At 40.9% G+C, this 19,259-nt stretch overlaps 1 protein-coding gene across 2 annotated transcripts in view; it reads left to right on the top strand.

Moving 5' to 3' along the window:
* The window catches only part of LOC142158848 (Y+L amino acid transporter 2-like), a 60,167-nt gene extending 44,727 nt beyond the window's left edge, over positions 1-15,440 (top strand). For both annotated transcript variants that reach the window (XM_075213166.1, XM_075213167.1), the window contains exons 5-10: positions 1,610-1,733; positions 2,521-2,624; positions 3,071-3,167; positions 3,749-3,898; positions 5,182-5,365; positions 14,710-15,440. In XM_075213166.1, coding sequence (XP_075069267.1) covers positions 1,610-1,733; positions 2,521-2,624; positions 3,071-3,167; positions 3,749-3,898; positions 5,182-5,365; positions 14,710-14,792 — 742 coding nt within the window. In that variant the 3' untranslated portion in view covers positions 14,793-15,440. The remainder of the gene's footprint in view (positions 1-1,609; positions 1,734-2,520; positions 2,625-3,070; positions 3,168-3,748; positions 3,899-5,181; positions 5,366-14,709) is intronic.
* The last annotated feature ends 3,819 nt before the right edge of the window (positions 15,441-19,259 follow it).

The following is a 19,259-nucleotide window of genomic DNA, read 5'->3' as shown; positions in this document are numbered from 1 at the left end:
TTATCTGGGCTTAAGGCTTACCTGCATACAGCTTTTAAAGGCAAGTCTTTTCCTAGCACTAGCAGCCATGGTAGACCTGGGACTCACCTGACACAAGTTGGTCAGCTTAACATATATTGCAATATGTGGAACTAACATTCCCTGTTTTTAATATAGAACAGTACTTGGTATAGCATTAATTATGTGCTTGGAGAGTGCAGAGTATCCCTGTTTTCTTGTCTATACAATGTGGGCAACCCCCTCTTGCACCCCAGCCTGTATGTGGTGAGTGCAGAGGATCTATGTCTGTTTATATATATATATATATATATATCTATAACATCAAAAAGACAGGGGCGCTTCCATGGTGTAAAATCCAAGTAAAATGTTTATTTCCAAAACATTAAAATTACACGTACCATAACTGAGAAGTTTTCAGGCATAAATCAGTAGGTATCTAGCATCCAAGTGGGGATATCCTATCAGTGTGATCCTCACAGATATTCCACCATCACCTCGATGATGATGAGGTGATGGTGGAATATCTGTGAGGATCACACTGATAGGATATCCCCACTTGGATGCTAGATACCTACTGATTTATGCCTGAAAACCTCTCAGTTCTGGTACGTGTAATTTTAATGTTTTGGAAATAAACATTTTACTTGGATTTTACACCATGGAAGCGCCCCTGTCTTTTTGATGTTATAGGTGTGTTGCTGTTTCCCCGTGGAGATCGGGTGTTTGAAGGGAATGACGCGCAGAGTACAGTCTGCTGGTGTTCAAAGTATCGTGGACTTATACAACGATTAAGAATTAGCACTACCAATACTGAACTTTCAACTTTCGCGCGCACCGTTTCTGTATTTAATATATATATATATATATATATATATATACACACACACATATATAAGAGAGAGAGAGAGAGTAAGGCTTGTAGCTACCCTCCATCTCAATCGCCTGCTCTGAACACTACATGGCCACTCCCTACAGACCTGCTATCATGGCTAAGAACACTGCTGATTTAATGAACCACTTGCAAACCCTGTCTCTCCTTTCCTTTCTCAGTGTGTCCAATCTATTCCTCTGAATTACCATGTTGTTACTCTGCACTACCAAGTACCTCCAACTGCACTACACTGACAGGTTTGCATGTCTCTCCATGTCTTCTGCCCCATATTCTTCTCCTCCATCCTATCCTATCTCTCCCCTCAGTGTTCCCATTATTACCCGTCCTCCCTAATCAATATCCTTACCTAATTCAACCGACCCTCCTGCCACTTCAACTGCTTAGCCTCCACATCCCCGCTACCCACCTGGACCTCTGAGCTTAATGTCCCTTTAGCTCCTATTACCCCACTATCCCTTGGCTCTAGAATGTAAGCTTTCACAAGCAGGGTCCTCTCTAACTTGTCTCATATCTGTTTTCCTTGTTTGTCCATCATGTCTTATGCTGAACTCTTTCTGTATGCCTTGCGATGTGTTCTGTTCTGTAGATCCATGTTATTATGTCTACTGGCTTGCTGTATGTCATATTTGTAATGCTATGTTAGGCACTACCGAATCTGTTTAACCATACAAATAAATGATAATAATAATTATATAATTTTTTGTCATTTGTTTTCAGAAACCTGCCACTATCCATGCTGATTTCTATGCCACTGGTAACAATAATCTATGTGATGACAAACATTGCATACTATACAGAGTTAGATATGAATGCCATCATGGACAGCAGTGCAGTGGCTGTGGTAAGGATTTATATAAAGTGAAAGCGCTAATGATGCCACCATTCACTGATCCAACAATACATCACATCTGTGGTGGTCAAATTACTGATGGAAGAAATACCGATACTTATTTTGGTGACATGTAAATGCCAACAGGGTAAATGCCGACAGTAACAATGCCAACAATCACAATGGTGATATTAAATGAGCAATGCCTGCGGGTTCCGCCGGCACAAAACAGAGTTAAAAAAGCAAACATGAAAACAGTAATAAAAGTTAAAGTTACCCCCCCTCCCTCCTAAAACACCTAACAACTCGCGCTAACAGCCAGCAGACCCGGTGGCAACACAGCCCCTGGACCCTCAAGCCACAAAGTTTTATAAAAAAAAAGTGCCCCCAATCCCCAATCAGATTAACCTTAGTGCTGCCAGCATAATGCTGGTACTAGCAAAATCAGGGGGACAAAAAGTGCGGGATTCCCCTGATTTTACTGTAATCAGGCCTAGGCTTTGCCAGATAGGGAACCCGCAGCGTGGGGTCCCCATGCCATGATGACAACCAGCCCCAGGCTGTCAGTACAGGGCTGGATTCCCTAGGGAGATGGTGTCCGCAAAAAAATATGGGCCCCCTACCTGCATTGTACAACCTGACACATATAGTCTGACACATACATACTATCGCATATACACAGGGGTGTCTTACTACAATTTATACATCTTATCTTGTCACCATATTACTAATAATAAAACCTGATCCTTCAGACATGGCTGATTCTTGGTTTAATGGCATGTGTTTACATATTTTATAGACATTTGCTGAAAGAGTTCTTGGATATGCTAAGTGGTTTATACCATTCTCTGTGGCCATGTCGTGTTGTGGTGGATTAAACTCAGTAGTCATTTCATCTTCAAGGTGAGAACAATGGTGATATTATTATAAAGATATAAAACTCACTCCTGACATATATCAATCAACATTGAAAAGTCGCTCTTTCATGAATTACACAATTAGATGGGCTCTTGGGTGAAATCACATTACACCCAGGGATCCAAAACTAGATACTAAGGGGTGGTGGGACTCAATGCCTAGTAATGTCCTATTGGAGCCTTGTGTAATAACGCTTTGCGGGATGTTAAGGCAGTAAAACGTTGCTGGTTTTTGTATGTAGAAAAAAATCATCAATGTTCTACTTACCATAATACCAGGAAGGACGCGCAGGAGAACATCACGTGAGGCTTTGAAGGTTGTTTGAATTGAATTTCCACCAGCTATATAAGGATCAATTATGTGTTCTCCTGCTAGAAATTCAAATCCAGAACATTATTTTCTTTAATGCATATTAACATTTTTTATTTCAGATTATTTTTTGTAGCTTCCAGAGAAGGACAGCTTCCTGATTTTCTCTGCATGATCCACATCACTAGATACACTCCTATTCCTGCCTTACTTTTCAATGTAAGATATCTAGGAAAAATGTAGAACTATCAATTTGTCTCCAACCAATGGGAAACAATATGAGATGCAATATAGAATCTTCTTTGGCTTATTGCTATGACCCTGCTCTTTACTTCTAGCTCTTCAGAATGTTTTGGGCCTCGATTAAGAAGTGCAAAATGTCCAAAGCGCTTCACAAAATCCTATTTGGTTGCACCGTGCCCCTAGATTTTCACTGGTGACTGACATCCTCCACAGCACATGGGGTTTTGTATGAAATATGCTCCCTGTAGCGTCTAGTATTACAAGCAAAAACTAAAAAAGCTTAATGCCAAGGGTTGTCCTAAAGTAGTGGGTAGTTGGATGCTGTGACGATTTTTCCGCCTTTCTCTAAAAGAGAGTAGGAGTGAACCTTGATATGCGCTGGTCGTTTTGCACTATTCATCCAGTAACTGAGGTCCAATAGCTATTTAGACATATTTTGCAGCCCACATAGACACACAAATTAAATAGCATAAATATTTAAAATGTGACATATTATTGAACTTCAGATCATTGTGTTATCTTTAAACTTACATGTTGTATTCTTTTACACTATATAGGGGTTCATGGCTCTTGTGTTCCTTTGCGTTGATGATGTGTTTCAGCTCATTGATTATTTCAGCTTTAGCTACTGGCTCTTTATTGGCCTATCAGTGGGTAGCCAAATTTATTTAAGAGTGAAGCAGCCGGACTTGCCCAGACCTGTGAAGGTACAGTGTTCTCCCTTTTTCATTCATTCATTCAGAAATATTCTAGATGTAATGCTTTTAAATTAATACATGTATTACAATTCAATATTAAAGGAATTTATTCATGCCCATGAAAAGGATTAATAAGATATAATTAAAGGCCTATGCAAAAATATTTCTGGTTAGTCAGGGGAGACTCTAATGGGTATTGACCATATTATTAGATTATAATTGTTTTTGATCTCACAGAAGCTAAAAAACTACTATGAGATCAATATTACACTTCATTGACAAGCAATCTGGTGCAGGTATTTCCTTCAGACTGAAGAATCCCATTTATAATTTTGTGATTAAGCAACAACAAACTAACTCATACATTCTCTGACCAGAGACTCAGGGAGGTAAATTTATCAAGCTGCGGGTTTGAAAAAGTGGAGATGTTGCGCAAGCAATCAGATTCTAGTTATCATTTATTTAATACATTCTACAAAATGACTGCTAGAATCTGATTGGTTGCTATAGGCAACATCTTCACTCTTTCAAACCTGCAGTTTGATAAATTTACCTTACGGTCTTTTAGGATAATGCAAAAATGGTCCTCCCACAGTGAATATGCCATGTGTTCCTAATTTTTTCCAGATAACCCTTATTTTATGCAATGGTATTTGTGTGGGTGCAAAATATTGCATGCTCTATCAGAAAGAGCTAGGCAAAGTGGGTGGCATTATTTGTATGGGCTAGGTGTATGAATACTCCTTGATATACACCCATGTGAGAGATTTAGCAATAAAGCTATGCTTTCAATGGCAAATCTATTGCATAATGCACTTTATATGGTAAAGAGCATTTCAAAAGTGGGTAATAAAGACTGAAGAGAAAATGTTCCGTCAATCTCTTGTATAATTTAAGAAATAAATGATGCCAAACCAAGCAGTATTTTTGGAGAAAAAATTAGAAAAATCCGCAATCAAGGCATGCTGTGGGCATGCTCTCTGTTATGCATGCAGAGGAACAATAGGCATGTATTGAGAGCCAATAATTTAATTTTTGGTTAGTAAATTACTTTTACTATTAGCGCATAACTGTGAAACCTTGATTTAATGACAGCCATAGATGTATATCATAAAGGGTTTGTAGGAGTTCCAACATAAAGTACATATACAACATGCAGGTTTTAGGGAGTTATACATAACAACCAAGGTCTGTATTGATGCATTCTGGCTAGTTTCACTTTTTCTTTCTTTTGTTCATTTCTTTATTTTTTTTCATTTATTTGTTTTCTTTTCTTTTCTTTTGTGTTGCAGCTGAGCTTATTTTTCCCAGTGGTATACTGCATATGCAGCATTTGTCTAGTAGTGGTTCCGCTATACAGTGATCCAATTGATTCGCTGGTTGGTATTGCAGTGGTTCTTTCTGGGGCTCCCGTATACTACCTCTGCCTTTATCTTCCTCCAGAAAAACAGCCAGCATGTGTAAAGAAACTCTTAGGTAAGAATGATAACAGTGTTGTTTAATGTTACCACTTACTTGTTTGTCAGTGCTTTATTCAGTGTGAGGCAGAGGACACAAAGATGTAGGGCCTAATTCGTTAAGGAAAGTTAAGCAAAAAATTGAGTAAGTTTTCTTACTCAAGTTTTCTGGATAAAACTATGTTGCAATAGAAGGGGTGCAAATTAGTTTATTATTTTGCACATAAGGAAAATACTGGCTATTTTTTCAAGTAGCACACAAATACCTGATAGCTTATTTGTACACTGAAATTTAAAGTTGATCTAGGACATGCCCTACCCCAAATATAAATCTACCTTCACATTTTAGATTTATCTCCACCTCCAATGCAACATGGTTTTGCCTTACATACTTACTTTTGCTCAACTTTCCTTAATAAATCAGGCTTGTAATGTGGGAAAGTAACAGTACAGACCTACAATATAATAAGGACCCATTTATAAAAGGGTAGAAAGCACCAATGCTTGCATGTAAGCGATAGGGCTTGATATCGCTTTATCTATAAATGAGGTTACTGCCAACGATACCACCTTTATTGCCTGTGCTACGTGTCACTATCAAGAATCTTTGCACCTTTACTACTGTGATGTCTGTAACAAAACAAAATCATTTAAAAACGCTTTATTCTTGGAATGCAGCTGTTCTTTTTCTTTTTTTAATGCAGTACTAATTATGTTTATTTAATTATTTCGTTTTGGACCACCTTTCAATGCCCCACCTTTATAGAAAACAAAGGAGGCCCAATTTGACATAAAGCTGTATAAGATGCACGTATTCACTTCTTCTAAAGAGGATTGGACTACGTCAATTCTTCTATGTTGTTATGTATGGCTGTCGGCACTTCCAAGCCACAAGTAATAGGGGACTCCCCTACTTTTTGCTCAATAGGGAGCAGGTAAACATTCCACTTTTGCACAACCCCTTTAAAGCTGCCCTATCACCTACGAAACTATATACCAAAGGTGCCCCCTTTGCCTAGCCAGATCCTCATGTGCTGCTTCATGTCCTGTAATACAGACCCAACAAATTAATAAAACTCACCATCTGTAAATATCAACAGAGGGAGAGGTGTAAATGGTCCACCTATTCACAACCCCCTTGCCCAGGGCCGTCTTTCCCATTGGGCACGATGGGCAGGTGCCCAGGGGGCCAGGGGAAAAGGGGGCCCTGGCAGGTCTGCTGTAAAAAAAATCCTGTAAAGAAAAAAAAAAAAAGAAACTTACCTTTTGCAGTCACCTGACCGTTCAGGTCAGGTGACGATCCGGCTCACTCCCTGGTCCTCTCTTCCGTACTGTGCTCGCAGTGAATGTCGGGCGTGATGACGTCATCACGCCCGACATTCACTGCGAGCACAGCATGGAGGAGCACAGCGACGAAGTACAGATGAGGATTCAACGCATTGCGATTGAAAGGTAAGTTAAGATATATATATATTAGATATAATCCTCTTTTTTTTTTTTTTTTACTTATATATTTATATATATAGGGGCCCCGGTGCACTGCTGTGCCCGGGGGCCCATACTGTTGTTAAGGTGGCCCTGCCCTTGCCCCCAGTTTTTGGCCAGACTGTGATAGAAAGAGAGAAGCCTCTGGAAAATAGTTGCATGAAATACCACATTAAGGCAGCCAGAGCTATGCTTCCAAATATATAATAATAAATAAATACTATATATGGAAAAATGTACCCATACTGTAAATTATATGGAAATTAGATACCACACCTGACTTCTCTTGTGTTTTATTGTTGCAACATATATTTAGTCTGTTCTCACATCAGGGCAATATTACTCATAGAAACATCAAATGCCAAAATCAATTTTTGTGTATTATCTATGGAATAATATACATCCTACTGTAGGTTATAAGAACATTAAAAAGTCAACATGAAGTTCCATTACTACATATTATATATGATATGTGTCACAGAACTCCAAGTATATTATCTCATATACAGTATAAATGCATTATTCCTTATAATACACACACACATATTATATATTTAATTTGTTACAGTTTTTGGGTTTTTTTTGTTTATTTATTTATATATTGTGAGGATACCACTGTTACCTGGGATGGCAGTTACCCTCTGTGGGATTCAACTCACTTGGGTAGACCAGAGTATATAAAAAATAAGGATTTATTAAGACAGCAAAATACCACAAGACGTTCACAAGATACAGAATAAATGGTAGTATATACCCTCCAGCAGCCTCTTGCAGTCAGCACTCCAAAGTAATAATCTCAGTCTCTTTCAGGGTCTTATCCTCCCACAATATCACCACTATCATGTAGCTAGACAGTTACCATGTTGCCCAGCCTGGGTTACTCGCTCCTACAGACCTTGTCCTAGTAGGGTTTCCTCCAGCGCCACTACAATGCCTGCCAAAAGTCCTTTTTGCTGATGTCGTGTACACCAGGATGCTCCAAGCTAGAATCACTCTCTTGGCATTCTGCTCTCCCTATATTCTTGGCTTTATGAACAGGGAGTAGGGACAAATGTCTCAATCCTCCCGCTTACAGCAGGGACACTTTAACTGTTAGACATACATTCTCTCTTACCTTCATTATACAATGGAATGGCTTGACTCAATTAGATATTTGGCTGAATCCACTAAGCAAAGGGTTACAATATTACATCAGGGAATGACACTTCACGCTTGCATGAAACAACAAGACATTTGACACATTGTATCTGCAACATAACCTAATCTGAGTTTGTGATACATTTTGATACAATAACATTTATATTGATACATATTAAAACATTTCACAATGTTATTTCAGCCAGTATATTACTGTCTAAAATAACATCTAGATATCATCTAGAAGTTCTAACCTAATTACCTCTCAGATTAAATGTTGACCTAGCTAATTAAAATGGGCTGCCAGCTAGCTATGTCAAATTACTCAGACATCGTTATGATTACAAACCAGGTTTTCGCCACACCTCAAAACAATGGACATTTGAGACAAATAGTAATTACCTTAGCTAACACAAGCAAAATGACTTCTGCTGTCCTGTTATTTTCACACAATATGGCAATATTCTTTCTATTTCTAATACATACAATATTGCAGGTAATAGCAAGGGCAAAATGTACCTAATAAAATGAAATAATAATACACCGATGCTCTGGTGTACATACTTAGACTGGGCCAAAGATTAAAAAGTACATTAAACTGTGAGAAACGCGTGATGAATAAAAAGTTCTTAGTCCAGTAACACCCCGTTTCGTGACATATATATATATACACACATTGTTCCATTTACTGTACATGACATATATGTCCAGCATATGAGTTGAAGCAACAGTAATACAGTATATCTGTGAGCACTTTCACCCTGTTTGCATAAAGAGGCAGCAAAGAGTCATAGACAATCACTAGATACTGAAGCCAGATGTGCACTTATTTTCCACCCGTATATTTATATGTCCAGATACATTATAAAAGTCAAAACTTTTCAAAGAGTATGGTTACTTTCTCTCAACACTGTGGAGTCATGTAGATTCGATATAAGTCCATCTTGTAAGTGCAAGAAGTGTTTTGATTCCTGCGCATGCACAGTAGAACCATTTACTGTGTGCAGACTAAGATACACCTCTCTACACTTAGAGAAGGCAGAATGGAGGAGTGATTTTGAGGGAGGAACAGTCTCAGTAATGTAAAGACATTAACGCTACTTACATACTATACTAAGCAGGAAATAGCCCTGGATACGCCTTTTGGAGGCATATCTGTTGCCACTGCTTCCCCCTGGTTACTATTAACATGAACCTTCCTGTGTGTAACATAACAAAAAGCTTAACCAGCCCTAGTGCTGGTACAAAATCGGGCAGGTGTTTGGGGGAAGCATGGGGATCTCCCAAAATTAACAATAACAGGCTAATTTAAGCATATCTTATGAAAATGTACTAAATAGATGCGAGTCGCAATGCATAGTAAATTATTGGATGCCATTTATGTGTATGTTAAGTATAAATTACGTCCAACTCTACGTAAGTCCATGTGTGACCAATAAATATCTAAATTACTTTTCACCACCAATATCTATTGCATTAGAAATAATGTAGTGTTCCCATTTATATAGAAACTGAATTTGAACCAAGAGATAGACTGCAAATGCCAGTTGTCACTACTGTACAAAGAAATACTTATGCATATGACTATAAACCCATAGTTGCCTTTCTAGGAGTTCTCAGTACTCCTGGGAGAGTAGTGCTCCTTCCCACATCCTGCCCTCTTCCCTAGTAAAGTGGGTGGGAAGAGGGTTAATGACGCATAATCCTGGGGGGGGGGGAGGGGGGAGCACTGTAATCACTAGACTCATAGTGTGAAGCTACACACTTTCTGGGGATTGTAGCAAGAAAATAGTGTTGACCTCAGGAAGTGTCAATTTTCTTGTTTCTCAATACTCCAATTGGCTGCGTTACTGCAAAAAGTAGAAATGGGCGGGTCCGGTTCCCCGAGAACCGAACCCACCCAAACTTTGGGTATCCGAGTACCGAGCTGAGTAGCTCGGTACTCTCCCGCCCACTCCGAATCCAAATCGAGGCCGAACGTCATTGTGACGTCGTCGGATCACAGGCGGATTAGAGCAGGGACAGAGAATACAATATTCTTATTCCAATTGCTCTAACCAAAATCGCTAGAGAAGAGAGGAGGATAGAGGTTTATTTTATTTTTTAATATTTGGCACTCCCCAGTGCTTTTGGGGTGTCCCCCATAATTGTGCATAAATATTTCTGGCTGTCAAAAGTCATATCTGTCAGCAGTATCTACCAAATAATTTTTAGCACTCCCCAGTGCTTTTGGGGTGTCCCCCATAATTGTGCATAAATATTTCTGGCTGTCAAAACTACTATCTGTCAGCAGTATATACCAAATAATTTTTAGCACTCCCCAGTGCTTTTGGGGTGTCCCCCATAATTGTGCATAAATATTTCTGGCTGTCAAAAGTCATATTTGTCAGCAGTATCTTACCAAATAATTGTTACCACTACAAGTGCTTTGCGCTAAGAATGGATTCAAAGCAGTCCACATATGATCAGAATGAGCAACCAGGTTCTGTCACCAGTCCTGATGTTAGTGTTCCCAGTACGTCATCTGGGCAAGGCGATGTCAAACTACACAGTGTTTCGAAATCAGTCCAAAAAACAAAAACCCCCAAAAAATTTACTGTGTTGAAGCGAAAAAGAGGTGTTACTGAGCAAAAGTTAAGTGCCGATAAAAAAAAAATTGCCAACATGCCATTCTACACACGCAGTGGCAAAGAGAGAATGAGGCCTTCACCTTTGCCTATTAGTGGCAGATCCCAAAAAGTTACCGAGCCTACAATTGGTGCACAACTACTGTCAAAGCCGAGCTGTAAGATAACAGTAAGGCATCAGAGGATAATGTTTGCTCTGATTCACAAATGACACCAATCCCTGTGGAGAGTCCATCCAACAGTGGGATGTCTAATCGTGAGCATTCTGCTGATGTATGCCTTAATAGCCCGAGTGTAGCCGGTGATACACAAATTGAGGATGCCACTTTAGAATTAGAAGAGGATGAGGGGGAGATTTGTGTAGGCGACGAGGGCGCTAATGAGGATGTTGATGAGGATGAGGTTGTTTGTGTAAGTCCTGCACCAGTGGCTGCAGTTGTGGCACAGCCATTGTCATGCCTGGGCATAAAACAAAAAAATCCACTTCTTATGTGTGGAATTATTTCTATCCAAATTGAGACAACAATTGTATAGCCATTTGTAGTGTATGTCAAGCCACAGTCAGTCGAGGGAGGGACCTTAACCATTTTGGAACCTCATCTATGTAACGCCATTTAACGAGAGTTCATGGCAAAGTGTTGGAAAAAGCTGAAAGTTCTTCCCAAAAAATTACAAGCACTCCATCATCAGCTAAAACCCTCCGCTCACCAACATCCCGACGGCTACAAAATACACCCACCACACCATCCTCATCAATATCCTCAGTAGCGCTCGGAGTTAGCCCTGCATCCCACTTAAGGCTGGATGACTCCTGCACTATTATTGATTCCTCTGAAGAAAGCGTTAGTCCCACTGCTGCTGCTGTTGCTGCTGCTGGGGGTGAATCGTCAGCCCAGAGGCAGGTCAAGAAAATGAGCAGTCCTACATTTCAGCAATTAACTGTGAAACAATCATTTGCGAGGGGAAGCAAATATGACAGCAGTCACCCAGTCGCCAAGCGAATCACAGATGCCATGGCTGCAATGTTAGTGTTAGATCTGCGTCCAATCTCCACAATAAACGCAGCTGGTTTTTCACAGTTAATTGAGGTTTTGTCTCCGCGTTACAGAATTCCATCGCGACACCATTTCTCCCGTAAAGCAATTCCACAACTATACCAAAAAGTGTGTACAAATGTAGAAATTGCGCTGAAAAATGCCATTCTGCCCACTGTCCACTTAACCACAGATATGTGGACAAGTGGAAGTGGCCAAACCAAAGACTATATGACTGTGACAGCCCACTGGGTTGGTCATTCACCTTCACCAGCAGGAACAGCAGCAGCATGTACACCACTACGTAACATTTGTCACAGGCAGGCCACTCTTTGTATCACCGGCTTCACTAACAGGCATACAGCTGACAATTTGTTACGCAAACTGAGAGATATGATTGATGCATGGCTTATACCACTTGGACTCTCCCCAGGGTATGTCATTTCTGATAACGCCAACAATATAGTGCGAGCATTACAGATGGGTGATTTCCAACACATTCCCTGTTTTGCTCAGACCATCAACTTGGTGGTGCAGAGCTTCCTACGAAATAACCGTGAGGTGCAGGAAATGCTTTCGGTGGCCCGTAAAATTTCAGGCCATTTCAGGCATTCAGCCACAGCATGTAGGAGATTACAGCAGCTCCAAGAGGAGTTTAACTTGCCCTGCCACCAACTTAAGCAAGAGGTGGTAACTAGGTGGAAATCCACCCTGTACATGCTTCAGAGGATGGAGGAACAGCGCAAAGCCATCCAAGCATATTGCACAAGCCATAACATTTGGAAAGGAGGGGGGATGTATTTCACTCTTGCACAGTGGGGAATCCTTTCAGTGCTGTGCAAGGTGCTGAAACCATTTGAAGTTGTGACGTGTGAGGTGAGTGCAGACTCTGCTAGTTTGAGCCAAGTCATTCCTTTAATTAGACTATTGGAAAAGCAGCTTGAGAAAATGAAGGAGCTGAAAGCAAGCAATTCAGCAAAGTATGTTGGCCTTGTCGATCAAGTACTTCATTCGCTTCACAATGATCCTCGAGTTATTAAGATCTTGAACTCGGATCAGTATGTTTTGGCCACTGTGCTTGATCCAACGTTTAAGATCCTACATTGAGTCTTTACTTGTAAATGAGCGAGATGTGAACTTCTGCAAGGAGCTATTGCTCAGCAAGTTGGCCGCTGAACTGGGCCTCGGCTTGACGACGTGTCCTCCTTCACTTTCTCAAGCTGCTGCTGCTCGTAAAAAATTACATTTCCCAAAAAGAAGCAGGGAAGACGCAGTGGGCAGACCAGAACAATTTAACATCTGGGCTGGTTTGAAGGATTTTTTAAAAAAATGTATCACTTTGCCCATAACTCCATCCAATACGAGTATAAACATGCAAAGTATGGTGGAGGATTACTTTCAAGAGGTAGTTGATATGAAAATGTCAGACAGTCCCTTTCCTTACTGGGAAGAAAAGCAGGCCATTTGGAAACCCATGTACAAACTTGCTTTGCAATACCTAAGCTGCCCAGCCTCCAGTGTGTACTCTGAACGAGTGTTCAGCACACAGGGAACTTAGTCAGTGATCGCCGTAGAAGGTTACTTTCCAAAAATGTGGAGAAAATGATGTTTATAAAAATGTACTACATCTTCCACGAGGAAGGCCTTCACCATCCAAGACATCCAAGCACTTCTCTAATGGCGGATTCAAGCGGCGATGAATTGATAGTCTGTGATGATGACGTACACACTGATGAGGGTGAGGATGAAGCTAAAGATGATGACGATAACATCTTTTTAAAACTTTCTATGTAAGTGTAGGGTGCAATCTACCCCCAAAGAAGAAAGTGACTTGTGGCATTTCCATATCACATACCGTCTTGAAAGGCTGCTGTTTGGGCAATTTCTCCTTAAGGGTAGGGTGTCATAGACAGAGTAACCCCAAACTGGCTTTGTCCATTTCTCTTAATATTGTACAGTCTATAATGGCTGAATTTTTTTGTATTTTCGACAAGTGGAGGGGGGCCTATAGAGCCAGAAACCAAACTGTCTTTGTCCATTTCAATTAATATTGTACAGTCTATAACAGCTGAATTTTTTTTTTTTTTAAACAAGTGGAGTGGGGCCTAGAGAGACAGAAAGCAAACTGCCTTTTTCCATTTCTTTACATATTTAACTATACGTGTAGGGTGTAATATACATCCAAAGACGATGGCTGCATTGCCAATATGCATAGATGGAGAGGAAGACAATCTGTTCTGTGTGTAGAATAAATGAAGGCCTACCTACCAGGAATTAAACTGTTTTTTGGATGATTTATTACCTCTACAATTAGATTACTTATCTATAAAACAGTTGGAGCACTAAATTGGGTTATTTTAGGCCCAAAAACATTGATTTTTCAACAAAATAGCAAAACAAAACCAAACAAAACCAAAACCAAAACCAAAACACGCAATGGCGGTTTTGCAAAAACAAAACCAAAACCAAAAAACGATGGTAATCCAGATCCAAAACCGAATCCAAAACCAAAACTCGGGGGTCAATGACCATCTCTAGTAAAAAGTAACGTGGCCTACGTACTATTACCATTATTGCGGTGATAGTACGCAGGGCCATCTTAACAACATTATGGGCCCCCGGGCAAAGCAGTGCACCGGGGCCCCTAGATATAGATATATAGATGTATACAGATACAGATATAGATATATAGAGATAGAGATAGATAGATGTACTTGCTCAGTGACCCTTGAAGGTTTTTTTTGCAGGTTTTTTTCTTTTGCAGGATTATTTATTCTCATTAAGAGCCGTGCCTATGGGGCCCCCTTGCCCGTGGGGCCCCCGGGCAGCTGCCCATCGTGCCCAATGGAAAAGATGGCCCTGATAGTACGCTTACAGACTGTTATTATGGTAGATTCAACGCCGGCTTTTTGCTCCGGGTTAAGTTTACCGTAATAACAGTAATAGGTTTAACGCTGTGCTACTTCAGGGGGAATTGAATTCCCCCCTTAAGCTGTGTAATAAGATGTATCTGTGTAAGACACCTTTTTTCCTGAGTGGGTCTTATATGTTTATATTTGTATGTGCATTTCTTTATGCAGGTCTAATTTCCCTGTACACCCAGAAGTTTTGTATGTGCTGCGCTACCCAGTCAACAGATGAAGAGGAGGAGAAGTGCAAATAGAAAACTGCCACAGGTGTCCAGTGACTGTGTAGAATGGAGCATTCTTCACAGTGTTATTACAACAATATGCAGTGTTACAGCTAATATCCAGTTATGTTATAATGAATGTATTTTATAGTTTTAAGTATTTATTGCTATGAACATTGAGGTTCTCACAGACCTGAGCAGTTACCTGCCATTTTAGAGAGCCACTAACAACTACTTACCAGTATTAATAAGCATCTTCTAACATTCATTGGTGTATAGGTACAATTTGTTATACCACGACAGAACTGAGACATGTAGGGGCATATTGAATTGTTTGCGTTACTGCCTAAAGTAACGCGGCGTGCGCACTATTACCGTCATTACAGTAATAGTGCGCGTAAATACCGTTATTACGGTACATTTCACGCTGGATTTCAGCTCGTGGCTCAGGGAGCTGCGAGCTGAAATCCGGCTTAGTATTACCGTAATAACGGTAATACTTTTTCACGGCGGAAAACGCCAACAATTGAATATGCCCCGTAATATTAGATTAGATTTTTAAAATATTAGAGTATGCAATTTTGTTGTGTAGATAAGTCTATTGTTCTGTTACAAGCTCATGTCTATACCCTTTAATCAGTTTGTACTCTTGTGTACATGCAATAAAATCTTTAACCCATACTTATCTCACATATATTTATATCTCATAAGTTACTTAAACATTTATCTGTATTTGGCAATATCACGAATATCTCCATTGGGCATTTGTTCTGGAACATACAAGCATTTTGTCAGACATCTGAATATCAATCATCATAAATTACTGCTTACTATTTACAGACACAAACACTAGTGACCAGCCAAGCAGTTTGCATGCACCCTGCGCATGCCCTGTCTGCCTGTACATAATGTTATCAGTCTTTTTTACATGGGACAGTCCTATTGGAAAAGGGTGGCCTAGCAGTTTGTGATTATGTATTTCAGGGATGGGGTGTGTGAATTTTATCTACATAGATGTGTACATAAGACCAAAAGGAGGGCAAAGAAATAGTGACATTTGGAATTGGGTTCAAAAGAGCAACCTGGTGGCTTAGTGACTAGCACTTCTGCCTCACAGCACTGGGGTCATGAGTTTGATTCCCGACCATGGCCTTACCTGTGTGGAGTTTGCATGCTCTCCCCGTGTTTGCGTGGGTTTCCTCCAGGTGCACCGGTTTCCTCCCACACTCCAAAAACATACTGGTAGGTTAATTGTCTGCTATAAAATTGACCCTAGTCTGTCTGTTTTAGTGTATTAGGGAATTTAGTCTGTAAGTTCTACTGGGGCAGGGACTGATGTGCGTGCGTTCTTACAGCGATGTGGAATTATTGGAGCTATATAAATAAATGATGATGATGAAGGCACTATTTAGTGGTATACAGTTCACAATCACACAAAGAAATCACACAATTACAAAAACACATTACTAAAAACAGATTTCCTTTGATAAACTGCTTTCTTTACCTTTTTATCATTGTTTAATTCAAAATTGTTGTTGTCCTGGGCAAAAATTACCCAATATGCCCTAATCTGGTAGCTGAGTATCCTACCTGCACAAACTATTCATAACAAACCATATCGCAGAAATACGCCGAAAAAGAAGGAGGACTAGTTAATACTAGAGCCGAAAAATAGACATTTTAGTTCCCTGGGCAATAGAGAAAACTAGTATATACTGCTTCCAAGCAGCAGCGCCTAGACCATTATAACCACTACACTGTTCTCCAACCCTGTGCTGCTCTCTCCTACCTATTCTTACAGCTGTGACTTCCTGGCAGGGCTGGACTGGGACTAACAATCAGCCCTGGCGTTTAAAGTACACAGGCCCACCTCAGTTCTAGCAGGAAATAAAGTATGTGACCACATTGTGTTGTGGGTGTGGCCAACATGGGGCATTGATACATACATTATAATAAAACATAACATTTATTACGCCCTCCCAGCCACATCACGCCATCCTCCCAGGCACAATATGACACCCCCAGCCCACTGTACTTATCTATGCTTCTGGTACTGCTGACATCCATAAGGGTGGGAACTTCCTGTAGAGTGAGCAGGGAAGCTCTTAGGCTCACAAGATTAATAAATCTCATGAGACTTAGAGCTCCTCGGCTTGCTCTGCAGGCTGTGTCCTGTCCAGGACTGGGAGCAACTATAAGATTCCTTATGCTGACCAGAACTGGATTAAGGCTCGGGGGGCCCAGGGCACTTAAGACAGGGGAGCTCCTATGATGTAGTATGGTTATTAGACACATTTTTGAAAAATACACTGCCAATACTGTGAGCACTACTGTTAGGTGCACGCAGTTCTGCCTTCACAAGCAGTACAGTGGGAAGCAGGACATATCTCCCAACTGTCCTTGAAGTCAGACCAAATCCTGACTAAGTGGGACAGTCACCCACCAAATTCAGGACAGTTGGCAGACTGTCCTGGTCTCTCCTACCTGTCTTGCCACTTTCACCACTTGTGGCTGCTGGTGTCTTCAGATCAGTTGCTGCTTGTCCTGGTATGTTGGGGGCCCTGTTCGGAAGAAAAATGAGTACATGAAATTTAGAAAATTCCAACCAGCCCCGGTGTTAAATCAATATAGCACCCACGTTTTAAAATTAGGCCTCCCTCCAGCCCCAACATTAAGATAATAGTATTCACATTTGATAAATACATCTATTTCCCTCCAACTAGCCCTGACATTAAATTAATAATATTCACATTTGATAAATACATCTATTTTCCTCCCTCCAAACAACCCCAGAAAGAGATTAAACATACACTGGCCCCCACACATACTATAGTCATACACTGGCCCCCACACACATACTATAGTCATACACTGGCCCCCACACACATACTATAGTCATACACTGGCCCCCACACACATACTATAGTCATACACTGGCCCCCACACATACTATAGTCATACACTGGCCCCCACACACATACTATATTCATACCCTGTCACACACACACATACTATAGTTACACTGTCACACAAACTACTCCCCTCCTCTCCCCCCTTACCTTGTTCGATCCAAGGTGCGCTTGGCAGACTGTTCACAAATGGGACGGAACCTATCACATGGTGCACGTCCCATGTGACTCTGATCGCCGGAGACCCATTCATAGGGGAGGAAGGGAGGGGGGACGGTCTGCCACCAGGAAGTCAAATAAATATGCCTATTTCACCCACAATGCAGACACAGAAATGCACAAATACAAAACTAGGAGGGGAAACAAAGTGAGACAGCCACACACTAAAAAGAGACAGAGATGGACACACAAAGGCACACATGGTTAGACAGAAGATGAGAAATTGGCATAGGTAGAGGAATTGGAGAGAAAATTGCACAGATGTGAAGCGAGACTGACATGGAAAGTGAGGAGGGAAAGATACTGGCACATATAAAAGAATGGTGAAGGGAGGAGAAGCTTGTCCAGACAGAGGATGGTGCAGAGAGGGGAAGGACAGAGAGGCTGGCACAGACAGGGGAAGGTTGAGGTCCTGGAGAAGGGCCGGACAGGCAGAGGTCCAGATGATAGTCAGAGTCAGGGCAGGCGGCTATCCAGAGAATTGGCCAGTATACAGGCAAGATCAGAACTAACTCCATGCAAGAAATCCTCACAAATTTCAATCAATACACAGGGCTATGCATAACCAGCTATGGATTACCCAAACTATAGGAAAGGCAGTGTATGAGAAAATATGATTTTTTTTCTGCATGCTGACCGCTCACACTTTCGAATCACTTCTAATCTACAAACAGTGATACTGGAATCTAAAGCTATGACAGGAATTTTCAAAGTTTGAACTAGAGTAAGATCTAAATAAGTCCCTGCAGACTCACTATCAATATAGGAAAAATGATTACCTGACAGCAGATAATCTATAGGCTCCTATTTGCATGGATTGGTATCCACAAGAGGAGAAGTAGCAGAAAGTACAGACGTATAAAATTCCCATCCCTGTCTTTCCTTTTTAGGACAATCAATCATGATGCTCAATATTTCAGATTCCCAAGGTTCTTTGGAGCTGGGAATTATTTAGCTGTTCCGACAAACCTAATCTAAATTGAGTGTGCAGTACAACTGCAGTATGCAGCCCAACCACCATATTCAGTACAATATTCCATCACTGGTGGCAGCCCTTCTGCATTGAGTTTAGATTCCTTTCAGCCTCTGGCTATTTGTACTTTAAAATGTGACTTTCAGCAGGGAGTAAGACCTGGACATGGTGCGCCAGCAGGGGCAGACTGGCCCCCAGCCAGCCCGAATCCCCTATTATGTGACCTCCTCTTCACAACGCAGGGAGGTCATAGTGTCAGGCAAGTCTATCTGTGTGCACAGTGTGACAGGTAAGTAAGGGGCATGTTGTTAGATTTAATAAATTTAGGGAGATCTGATGGCATGTGGGGAGGTCTGATGGCATAGAGGGGGCATGTGGGGTGATCTTGTGGCATATGGG

Source organism: Mixophyes fleayi, chromosome 5 (assembly GCF_038048845.1).
Source record: "Mixophyes fleayi isolate aMixFle1 chromosome 5, aMixFle1.hap1, whole genome shotgun sequence".
Taxonomy (NCBI): domain Eukaryota; kingdom Metazoa; phylum Chordata; class Amphibia; order Anura; family Limnodynastidae; genus Mixophyes; species Mixophyes fleayi.
Note: the sequence above shows the minus strand (reverse complement) of the source record. Positions and strands in the feature narration are given on the sequence as shown.